The sequence below is a fragment of the Periplaneta americana genome, chromosome 14 (genome assembly GCF_040183065.1).
Source record: "Periplaneta americana isolate PAMFEO1 chromosome 14, P.americana_PAMFEO1_priV1, whole genome shotgun sequence".
NCBI classification, from domain to species: Eukaryota; Metazoa; Arthropoda; class Insecta; order Blattodea; family Blattidae; genus Periplaneta; species Periplaneta americana.
The window spans coordinates 112,178,687-112,191,884 of record NC_091130.1 but is presented as its reverse complement, the minus strand read 5'-3'; the positions used below and the strand labels follow the sequence as shown (position 1 = coordinate 112,191,884).

Below are 13,198 nucleotides of genomic sequence, written 5' to 3'. Positions count from 1 at the left end.
TTTCACAGTCGTCGGGGACGGTCTACAGGATAAAAAAAGTCCATACAAAATAGGGTCAAAACTGTATAGTTTTCCCAGGAAAAATATTTCTTTCCTTATTTTATTTGCGTTATAATGCTTATATCGTTAGTACAATTAGAAAACAATTAAATCAGTAGGTATATCTAGCAAAGAGTTAATATTAGTTTAAATAAATATTTGTGTGTTCTATTACGTTTTCGTGAAATTAGTTAATAATATATGCTTAAATTTGTTAATATTCTGGCGTTACAGACGTGGCAACATGTTCAGCAGGTTTCATCTGCTGACAGTCTGTAGTCTGCACAGACGTACAGATCAGCTGAGTTCAAGCTTCCTATCCATAGGTCTCCTGCCGAGCGGATGGCAGTTCAGTATAGGGTATTCGATAAACAACTTACAATGTCATTCACAGTTCAGGAATATCATGATATGTTATTAATTTATGGAGGAAATCGTCGTATTTCAAGTGCGGCAAGAAGGATGTACCGTCAACTTTTTCCGCAAAGAAGGTTACCTAATCGGCGTTTTAGCTTTTTTCCTTTATCAATTCAGTTTCCATATTTCCTTAATATTGTTCCCAAGTAATCATGTTCACAAAAAGCAGTTCTCAGTGATAATTAGAAAGTGAAAGTTTCTTACCCCGTTTCGAAAATCACCCAACTAGAAATTTCTTTAAAAATGATACTGCTTTACAGAAATGGGAGAGATTAAAATTTTGCATTAGAAAAAAGTTCGTGTGATTTTGTGCAGTAAACCATTATTGTTCATTTTTAGACACACAAAAAAATGGAGCAATATTTTTAAATAAAATGTAAATTTAGCATAATGTTCTATACAGTAAATGAGATTGAAAGTTTGTATTTTCTGCTCGTTTTATGTAAACAACAATTGTCCTGTCCGTCCCTGCATTAGAACAGAGCATCTGTTTTGTACCGGTATGTCTGTACCGGCTTGAGCAGTAGTGTGTACTTGTAAGCCACCTCCTCCTTCCCATCCAGCAACGTCACAAAACGTCTAATATTGTAAACTTTAATAAATTAGTTAAATATTGCAATTAGAAAAAAATTGAGGACATTTTTCTTCCTTATGACATAAATAATCATCAGCTAATAGAAAGGCACTTACACCCCTCACATCATGTATTATGGCGCTGGTACACTGATATTTTTTCATGAAAGTAAGTCTTTTTGCGATACAGAAAAGTAACAAATTTGACTAAGTTCCATTTCTAAAAAGTGCGATTCAGTTATTCTGAAGTTAACAGGACACCCTCTCCCTTATTCTTATATGAAAGCCGCCATTAGGTTGGTTTGTGAGTCCCAACTTCTGTCTTTTCTTGATGGAACTAATGCCTCCAACTCCCTCTATAATTTGATATCTTCTGAGCAGAGTTGACATCATTGTCTTCGCTTCCATGAGACTATATTTCGCACCGACACATATTCTGCATCCGCCTCCAAATGGAATGTATGAATATGGATGCATTCTTGAAATTCCTTCTGGTGAAAAACGTTGAGGGTCGAAACGTTCAGGATCCGGGAACACTTTCGGATCTCGATGCACGTGGTGTATTGATATTACAGTAAACACTCCGGAGGGAAGGACGTATTCGCTGTCCAGTCTGACCTCTTCATCAGCTTGCCTGAATAAGAACTCGACAGGTGGGAATAGACGCATTGTCTCCTTTATCACCTGCAACATTTACAAGTAAATAATCTGGTTACAATTTTACTTATATTTGTTTGTAGTTTCAGAATCTTTAACTTTAAGTGAGCTCTGGCCTACATCATATATCGTCTGTTTCTTGGTAAAAGTGACCAAGTCCAAAATGCAAAATTGTTGGAAAAAGGCATTTAAAGGTTAAATGATCCATCCAAAGATAACTGTACTTCTTTAGATGTTAGTAATAAATTATTTTGAAGGTAAATGTGCTATATTATTAGTTTTTAATATAAAATTATGTCTTAAATTTTCATAAGCCTTGGAAGCCTTGGTCACTTTTACCAAGAAACCGATGATATACCCACATTGCTCGCCATCTAGGCTTTGACGGTAACAACTTTTGTCAGGTTTACTATGCTGACATCTAGTAGTTACATGAGGAGTCACGTCATAATTACCGTTTGAATTGTATTAGCGACTGTACTGCCATCTCGTGTTCGTTTACGGCGGACGGGTGGCGATCCTGACGGTTGTTCTTTTCAAAGTGCTACCGATTTTAACATAGGAATGAGCAATCTGTTATATATGTGATCTGGGGTTCTGGTAGCCTATGCAGGTTGAAGTGAAATAATCCTCTAAATTTTCAGAGCGAGTAGTACTTGTTGTATATAACAAAAACGTGTAATATCACATTGGTGGAAAGTTAGAGTTAGAGTGATACTTGTAATAAATTGAATAAGTTAGTGTTTTTTGAAGCTGTGATGCTGAAAATTGGACAAAAAAGCGATGGAAACGCTGAAGATACGTAACAAAATTCCGGATGTCTCTCTAAATTTATTAGATAAAGTATATAACGCAGTAGTTAGATCTACAATTACGTGTGGGGCAGAAATTTGGGGTTGGGGACGAACGGAAAAACTTAACCAAGTACAAAGCGACTTTTTAAAACGGATAGCGGGGGTGAGGAGGGCAACGGCTTACAGCGGAATCCTAAGAGAATTCGGGTGCCATAGAGACTCAATAGAATGCAAAGTAAAAGTTTTAAAGTACTACCTGAGGATAGTGCAATATATAAATTGAAACATTAATTTAATATATGAATACGAATTTTAAAGATCCGTGGCATAAATACAGAGTAATTACCTGAAATAACAAATGTGGAGAAATCTTTGATTACGGAAGGCACTGACAACTTCTAATTGATGCAATTTCTTGCATAGTGCAATGTTTTAAAAATTTGTTTGTTGACATTATTCATTTGTTTTCATTGACATGGAGATAAATGTGGCTATAAATAACCATAAATAATATACTTTATTAATTTAATGTCTGTACCTTTATACAACGAAAAAATATTTAAATATTCATAGTGTTCCTCTAATTGTTTTGAGTAGTGTAGTTTTCTCAGAACAGAATTATTTTTTTCCCAAATGTTTAACACCTTCATATTCGGTAATTATTGCGAGTTGGACCGTGATTTTTGTTCATATCGATAGAAAATGTAATAAGGAATCATTTATCACTGTGGCGTATTTCAATAGCGTTAGCGGTTTTCCTATAAAATTCATTAAAAAACACTATTTCAATCCACTAAACTATGAAACCACATTGCAACGTTGTAGCCAGAAAAGGATGCGCGAGGCAGTTCACTTTCGCTGAGTTCGTTGACCCCTTACATCTGTATTACGAGAAGAAAGGAGACTATTAGCGGCGAGGTTGCCAGACTTGTGGAACTTCCAACTTAATTTTCTAATTAATCATGCATTTAATCACAAAACGTAATAGGTTTTCGATTCATTTAAGTGTATCATATTCTCCCTTTCAATCTGCAGGACTATTTCACTTCCACTCTGTGTAACTCAGTAACATTGAAATTCTTGAAAATTTCACTGAACTATCAGATAGTTAATTTAAAATTCTAGTTTTGTATTGTTTCAACAAATTTATGAAGATTCAGCTTAGAGATTTTCAAACAGTTTCATTACCACAATATTAAGTCTATCAGTATTAACTTTAGGGTACTTATGTTGGAAGTTACTAATTATAACTATAATAAAGTGGATGAAGTGCATATGAAGGGTTCAGAGCCATAGTGAACCAAGCACCATTTATTAAAAACGGAGAAAGCAAGGGTTAAATTTAAGTCAATACCATAGTTTAATGAAGGGTGACATCTGATTTAGCTTCAATGTGTATACTTTATATTACTTGCTATAGGCTATGTTTCCATTGAATTATGGCAATAACTTCATTTTAACCCTTGTTTTCTACGGTTTTAGTAAATGGCGCTTGGCCCACTGTGGGTTCTGAACCCTTCATATGTTCATGAGTTCAGTAACCCTAGAATGCTATCGTGTACTGTATTGCTATTGATACGTAAAAATGACGTAATGGGAGAAAAAAATTTTTTTTAACTCTATATTCGTTTCGGAATATAATTTTTTTTATTTATTTGTAGTTTTATTTGTTTCGATCTCTTTTCTGTTTATAATTTTTATTTTCATAGAAACAAACTTACATGAAATATAAAATCATAAAAATTAGACTTAACTACAAGAAATTATTTCTGAATTTAATTTTTATTTCGTCTCTTCAGTTTTGATATTTTTATAATTTATATTTATATCTAAATAAATTTACAGGAAAAAGAAAACCATATAAATCTAACTACAAGAAAATATTTCAGAGTACAATTTTATTGCATTCATTAGTTTTATTTATTTGGTATAGTTTTTGTCTAAGTAATGTTTATTGACTTTCGCTACTATATCTAAGAAAAACCAAGAAAAAACATACTATCGTGCAAAAAAGTATATTTTATTTGTAAAGGCTGGTTCACAATAAAGCGGTAATGTAAACGACAACGAGAACGGAAACAATGTTAAAATAAATGTTTTTATATGTGAGCATTCACAATAGTTAATTGTGAATATTTTGATACTGTACTCTCTTTCTATATGTTTCTTTTCAATTATAAGTTCAATATTTACCTAAACAGTTTCCACATCACGCCTCTCAGAAACAAGAACAATTTTAAACGATTTCGCTTACATTCCAGAAATGTAATCCCTATCTCTAAATCACTTCATTGATACAGAAAACCAACAGAATCGATGTGTAATGAGTATTTAGAATCTTCCTGTAAGCGAAGTGAGGCTTAAGTAAAACATATTGATATTATACATCTTACCTGTTCCAGGTAAACCATTCTCGGTAGGTCTTCTGCTGTTACTGATCGGAAAAGATCATCTTGGAAGACGATCTTCTGTTCCTCAAATATCTTATTCTGGATATATTGATGTTCTCCCAGCAGAAACAATGCATACGAACAAGCAATAGCTGTTGTTTCCGCTCCTGCAGCAATCACATTGAGAAAGTCTGCTGCAATTTCCGATTCCGACATGTCGCTTTTAATCATGACATCAAGTAGTGAGACCTTGTTTGTCATAACCTCACCATCCACAGTATGTATTTTCTGGATGGTTTCAGTCCTATGATTTTCATATTTAGCTCTTACTATACTTCGTATTTTTGAATGCACGTTTTCTTTGCACTTTCGAAATGTTTTATAATCATTTGTCAGATAATAAATTGTATCGCTTAGTAACCATGGATGAAGTATTCTTAGAGAAAATATGTCATTAGACTTTTCAACTAATTTGCTTAAGCCCGCTTCGAGGTCTGCGTGTTTGCAGAAGTTGTCTGTGCGAGTAGTTTCAAGTACTGCATTCACTGTACATTGGAACAGATACTTATATACCTCAAACACTTGGCCATTAGCTAACGGTTTCCATTTGTTTATCAGAATTTCAGAGTTAGTAGTGAAGACTTGAACAAATTGGTCTAGTTCTTTGTTTTGAAAAGTCGATTGCACTATCTTTCGATGCCTCTTGAACTCTTTACCTTCTAATGAAAACAGTCCACCCATAAATGAATCCTTCGTTAGTATATTAACAATTTTACCTCGATTTGTCAATGTCTTTTTTTCCATAATAATTTGGGTATACTCTTTACCACAAATCATTAAAATTGGTATGGGACCGAACCAGACTTTACTAATAGCCCCGTACGTATCGCATAGGCTTATTACGCTTTTGAAAATTTCACTGAGATCTCCAGTAAGGAAGTCAAGTACATTTCCAAGTATCGGAATTCCAGGTGGGCCAGGAATCTTTGACAGCAGGTGATATGTTCGTCGGAATTTGATTATCAGCTTGGAAAAAGCTGCAAGAGCAGTAAGGATTACAGCTACCGCTAAATATGCAGTAGCCTTTGTGAACCCCAGTGTAATTTCCATGTATTTCTGATCTTGTCTTCTGTAGTTATAGGTTGAATGTTGATAGCTGTTCGATATCATCCCTGAAACAAAAATTAATTTGGAAGTAATATTACCCAATATGTACTCTATATCCCAAGTAAAATTTGTAATCCTTTTAAGAACGGAAATTTTGTTCCCCCTAAAAATGTTGTGACTTTCTCAAATCAGATGTATTAAGAGACGTGACGATACATAATTGGCATTCGAAATGTCCACCTGAAATATATTTTCATAGTCTTAGTACCCCAGAAAGAGACTTTGAAGGCTTTCAGCAGGACATCGCGCCAGGACACCTTCTCGATTTCCCTTAGTTTTTCTTCGAGTAAAAAATTTTTCATGCCTGTGCGTGTTTAAGAACAAATAAAAATGCCGTCTATTATTTTTCCTTCACTCAATCTCAGAAACGCTGAATTTAAAATCCGATCCTCTTTCTTATTCACAATTTTTAAAATATTTTCATTGAGCCAGACTTAGTATGGAATGGTGGTAGGAAAATTTTCTTGTAATCTATAAGTGAATGCTACTTCATACTTTTCTCATGGAACTACACTTATCCTCAAAGAGCACGCTTTGTTTTTGTAAAGATTCTGATTCCGGCAAACGCATTCACATGAAAGGCAACAAAACTGAGTGTATCCACTAGGAAGTTAAATGACTTTAAGGTCGCATATATTTGCCGTTTTCATTCAGTTCACAACCGTCAGGATCATATTCATGTTTTGATTTGTTTCTTTTTTATTTACAGCATAAATAACTGGACAAACCTTTTTGTCGTGTTGATGTACATGAGTCCAAGAAGAGAAGCCAATCATCAGGAAATGATTCCTATTTAACCGAGATGTAGTCCATTTGCATCACCACAACAAAAAAGTCCACAATTTTTACAAAAAAAAAAATAATAACTTTTCGATGGACCGATAAGTTACCATAGTGCCCAGCTGTAGAAAATGCAATCTTGTTGGTTGAGAAGCTAATAATTCAACTTAGGTTGTTGTGTGATTTAGGTCTCATTCTAGATCATTTTAATCGTAATTTTGAAATAAAATGGGGCTTTTAGGATTCTATAGAGTAAATCTGAGTAGGAGTGGGTAAATCTAAATTCACACATTTATCAACAATAATCTCACTAGATGCTCTTATTTAACTAGAGAAAATCAAAACTCGAGTGGGATTTAATTGACCATTACACGATTAGAAGTAAGTATATAAAGATTACAAGAAATAAAATACTCTAATACAATAAAATAATAATTAACTTAGGGTAAACTGGGGTCTGTTGGACAATCGGGCATGTTGGACACTCTGTACTTTAACGTGTTACCTCGCCACTTGTGGGCACCACATTCTGCTAGAAGTCAATGACGGAAGTAGCCCCACTCGCGTCTACTTCCGTCATTGACTTCTAGCAGAATGTGGTGCCCACAAGTGGCGAGGTAACACGTTAAAGTACAGAGTGTCCAACATGCCCGACTGTCCAACAGACCCTAGTTTACCCTACTACAATTCTATTTCACTAATATTATATTCACCAAAACGTTTGAACGGTGCCGCCATTTTCAGTTGACTATCTATGCGGTAAACAAATGACAATCGCGAAATATGCTTTATAGTACGTAAAGAATTTGCAGTTAGAAATGTTGACGAACAAAGAAACAAATGGTAAGGAGGTGATAAAAACAAAAGAGAGTATATAATGATTAAAAAAAATAAAGTACTCTAATACGATAAAATAGGTATTTATTGGCTTACTAAAATTCTATTTCACTAATATTAACTTCATCAAAACGTTTCAACGGAGCCGCTATTTTCAGTTGACTATCTATGCGGAAAACAAATTAATAACGATCGCAAAGCATGTTTTATAATACCGTAAAGAATTTGCATTTTGAAATGTTGGCAAACATAGAAATAAATTCTAGGGAAGTGATAAAAACAAACAAATGCTAGTGAAGTGATAAAATTACAGTGGTAAACAGTCATGATTGGTTGAAACACGTCCTTTCGTACCGTTTTATTGGTCAAAAGTAGTATGACGTAGTAAAATTGTAATAGTCAACTTAATATACTAACAGAAAGAAACACCTGTATGTAAGAATGCAATACAATCTACGCCATGGATTTCTCTATTTTCCTGTCTTAACCTTAATTCATGCAGTTTAGAATATTAAAATATCTTAGAAAATGATAGGCCAAGATAATGCAAGAAGCTTTGCTTCAATGAATGATAATACAATGTTTACTCACAAAATGTAACTATGCAGTTCAATACTGACTATGTTTCCACTCGCATATTTCGCCAAGTGAAGTGTAAATTATTAATAACCAGCAACTCGAACACAGGATCCCGTAGCACGACAGCACATGGAAGACTAAAGCCGATCAAGCTGGTCTCACATCCAGTATCTTCTTAATTGAATCGTAATTTATATCAACAGATGTACTGACCACAGGGTCAAGGAATATATGTCTCTCCTAATTATGCAGCAGAAATAACATAAAATAAAAAAATTCCTTAAAGTGCATGCAATTCAATGCATTAGCGTCTAGTGCTGTGTGATAAGAAATGAACTTCACACCTTTTAAAATATTTATGACATATATTTGAATGAAACTGTTAGACACTTGGTGCATAACAAGGAAATGCATTACATAATGTCAACTGTGATTCCTAGAAAATTTATTTACAGATTCGCCATGTTTTGCATTATTTATGAACAATAAAAGTATAAAGATTTCTCATCGATTTATCATAGTCCAAAACTACAGAGTTAAAAGTTCTTGTTCCGCCATAAAAATACAATGAAAATTGTTTATGTCAATCCGGCAATGGATAACGACACTACGTAAAATTTATTGAGGAAGTGGTTTCTTTTAGATATTTAGGGTTCTGCGACATTTATCTAGGTCGTCTAGTGCTCATAACTAATTTTTTCAATTAAATTGTCGTTCATTGACTTCTATTTATCTGCGCACACTGTCACGAATGCTACATGCAACACTGCGAAGGGAAATTGCAAGATATAATTGAGGACCGGTGTCGAGGAATTTGAAGCTGTTAATGAGACACTGAATTGTAACTTATTATATAAATTAGCTTCTTATAATACAAGTGTAAAAATTGATATCAGCAGACATTTGACATTTTTTCAAAACATATGAAAGTACAAAGTAAATATAATTTCTGAAAATAACTTTTAATAGAATAGCAATTCCAGCTAAATGGAAAAGAAATAAAACAAGAAAGGTGACAGGTATAACTAATATTGAAACCCTTAAGGTACACCTACTACAAGACGATTCTATTAGAGATCTATGTCAGCAACGATTAAATTTATATTTAAAACAGAAACCAATTAGTAGAAATATTAATGAAGAATGGGAAGAATTAAAAGGTACAATATTGCAGGCTGCCTCGGAGTCACTTTGTACAAGAAATAAAAATTACAATAAAAAAAGATTAAAAGTCTGGAATGACGATATAGCAAAACTTGTCAAAGATAAGAAAGATGCATATCTAAAATACTTGAATCTGAAAACGGATGAAAATTTAATTGAATATAAGAAACTAAGCGCTATTGTACGTCGAGAAGTACGTAAAATAAAAAGAACTTCGTGGGAAAAATATATCAGCGACATTGAACTCGATGTACATGGTCGACAGGACAAAGCTTATAAGATTTTAAAACACCTAAATAACCAGACTAGACACAACTTGAAACTAAACTTAATACCACAAGAAGAATGGACATCCTATTTTAAAGATCTCTGGACAGAAAGAACAGATGAAGAAATAGTTTCAACATTAATAGATGAAAATGTAGATCCAATTTCCTTTGAAGAATTAGAAACCACTATTAATAATAGTAAGAATAAGAAAACTCCGGATGTTGATAATATTAATAATGAATTAATTAAATATGCATCAATTCAATTAAAATATCGTCTTTTAGATTTGTTAAACATGTGTTGGAAATCTGGTTATATCCCAGAAGAATGGAGAATGGCAAAAATTTATCCAGTTTATAAAAAAGGAGACCGTCAAAACTGTGAAAATTACAGAGGTATAAGTGTTTTGAGGATTTGTTATAAAATTTATGCATCGATACTAAAATCTCGTTTTAATGTAATAATGGAAAATATTATCCTAGAGCCCCAAAATGGATTTAGGAAAGGCAGATCCTGTTCCGATTGTATTTTTACTATTAACCAGATATTTGAGAAACATAGAGAATATAATATACCAACTTTTATACTGTTTGTAGACCTTGAAAAGGCTTTTGATAAAGTTAATAGAAATAAATTATGGAATATCATGAAACAGTAAGGAGTACCTCAACATTTAATAACTGTAATAAGAAGTTTGTATGTAGAAAACAAGATATTGGTTGAAATTGGAACGAGACATAAAAATGATATAACGGCAACCATAAATAGAAGTGTAAGACAGGGATGTCCACTTTCGCCTTCTCTCTTTAATGTTTATATTGACGATGCCATATTCCATTGGCAGACAAATTTAGATTCACATTTTAAAATACAAGAACAAATATTAGATACGTTACTTTTTGCTCACGACCAGGTTCTCATTTCTAGCTCAGAAAATGATTTACAGAAGGCCACATTTTAACTAAGTAATATTCTTAAAAATTATAATCTTAATATATCAACAAAGAAAACTAAAGTTTTAGATTTTAAAGGGCCATATACCTTACGAGCAAAAATTATTTTGGATGGGAAACCTATTGAGCAAGTAAATAATTTTAACTATCTATGCTGTAATATCTCCTATTTTAAGAAGGAAGATCTTTTTAATAAACTTAGTAAATTTAATTTTATATGTGGCACAATAAAGAAATCCTGAAATACACTAGAAGAGAAACCAAACTAAAATTCTATAAGGTTATGGCTGTGCCTATATTGCTGTATGGTAGTGAATTTTGGACTTTAACCAAGAAAGAATAAAAAAACTATAGAGCAGCTGAAATGAGGTTTTCACGTAGTGTAGCCGGTTGCACACTTTTGGATAAAAGAAAAAGTGAAGATATCAGGAATGAATTAAATATTTTTAAACTGATGGATAAAATATAGCAATATAGGAACAATTGGAAGAAGCATGTTCAGAGTGTGAAACCAGGCCGAATACCAAAAATTATGTTAGATTATAATCCAGAGGGTAGAAGAAGTGTTGGTAGGATATAACCTCTTAATTTAAATCTATGAGACCGGAACGAGCCTAAATGGCTTAAGCCGTGAAATGTAGATGATGATGATGATGATGATGATGATGAACTTTTAATAGACGGATCAATAAAGGTCTGGAGAATATAATGGTTTTCAGTGAAATGTAGTGATTTCCATTTTCAGTCTATAGTCTTTATTGATTTATTTGTCTCTCTGTCTGTTTATTTATTTATTTATTTATTTATTTATTTATTTATTTATTTATTTATTTATTACATGCTTCTTTATTTACCTGTTTACTTACTCATATTTATTTATGTATGTATGTATAGACGGGTCAATAAAGGTCTGGAGAATATAATGGTTTTCAGTGAAATGTAGTGATTTCCATTTTCAGTCTATAGTCTTTATTGATTTATTTGTCTCTCTGTCTGTTTATTTATTTATTTATTTATTTATTTATTTATTTATTTATTTATTTATTTATTTATTACATGCTTCTTTATTTACCTGTTTACTTACTCTTATTTATTTATGTATGTACCTATTTATTTATTTACTTGTTTACTTGTTCATTTATCCATTTTATTCATTTATTTATATATTCATACATTCATTCCATCCATCCATCTATGTATTTAATTATTTATTTATATGAAATTTTAGTTTAAAATACAATGCAATTGAAGTAGGTTTTCGTTATTAGTACTTCAAAGAAAATGCTTCGTGGTTACTGTTTACGTCGGCGTAAAAACTAGTTTTCTATAACAAATGAATTACTAGAAAATTATGCGCAATTTTCATCAAGCACATGAGTAAATTACCTTGTTGAAATCATGTCATTCTCTTCTTAGTAATTATATTTCAAATATTAATTAAACGTTTATAGAATGGTATAGTAACATCAACTTCTATTTAGAGAAACCACCTATTCGGTATAAGAATATCTTATCGTTGACCTTTCTCCCGTTATACTGAGTCTCTAGGAAGTTCATATTTAATAAGTCAATCAATACAGTGCATGTGGCTCTATGTTATAATTACAGCAACCGGCTTGTTATCAGTCGATGGAAGTGCATTGACATCAATAATGCAGTTCAATATCAAAACACACTCAAGCTGCATAATCTGAGAGTTATCGTGTTTTCCTGTAGAACCAAGTATTACGAGTTTAAAACCTGTCGCAGCTAAGGGATATTTGGGATGAAAAACTCGAAAACACGGCTTTTTCGAAGAATTAAAAGACGTGACGTGACGTGACGTGACGTGATATGAGATTTATTTATTTATTTATTTATTTATTTATTTATTTATTTATTTATTTTGCTAATAATTGTAACATAAAATATAATATATACAGAAAAACTGAGAACTCGTGCTCAGGGGCGGATTCCTGAATTAAAATTAATAATTATACAATACAATTTGTCTTATGTCTACTATGCAATTATAGTATATATATTTAAATTTACAATTTTTCAATTTTTATAAAATCCATACATAACTTTTTAAATTGAATACTAGAGCTATTAGAATTGACAAGATTAGGATATTTAAATATAAATTTGTTATATATTCTTGGGCCTAAATTACTACTATGATTAAATACTGTAACAGTGTTGCATTTTGGTTCACACAATCTTAAAGAATTCATACCTTTTGTTTCTTAACTATGAGAATACAATTCAAAATTATTTCGATTTTTATGTATGAATTTTATTAATACAATATAATAAATTTGTCTTACGTTAAGTACATTAAAGTCTAAAAACAAATTTTGAGATGGAAAATCAATAGGTTTATGAAGACGTATTTTATTTATTTTATTCTGTAATAAATAAAGTAGATTAAAATTGGATTTAAATGAGCTACCCCATCCTACAATTCCATACATAATTACCGATTGAAATAAAGTTGAATATATTGTGCGTAATAAACTTATTTACAAGTAATTCCTCAATAAAACAAAATAATATACTACTTTACGTAATTTATTACAAAGGTATGATATGATAT

At 32.0% G+C, this 13,198-nt stretch overlaps 1 protein-coding gene across 1 annotated transcript; it reads right to left on the bottom strand.

Moving 5' to 3' along the window:
* Positions 1 to 1,107: 1,107 nt before the first annotated feature.
* LOC138712961 (cytochrome P450 4C1-like) lies at positions 1,108 to 8,373 on the bottom strand. The gene is made up of 3 exons (XM_069844645.1): positions 8,246 to 8,373; positions 4,874 to 6,042; positions 1,108 to 1,713 (listed from the first exon to the last, which is right to left on the bottom strand). Exons 2-3 carry the CDS (start codon positions 6,038 to 6,040, stop codon positions 1,279 to 1,281), a joined length of 1,602 nt encoding a protein of 533 aa, XP_069700746.1. The 5' UTR covers positions 6,041 to 6,042; positions 8,246 to 8,373; the 3' UTR covers positions 1,108 to 1,278.
* Between the last annotated feature and the right edge of the window lie 4,825 nt (positions 8,374 to 13,198).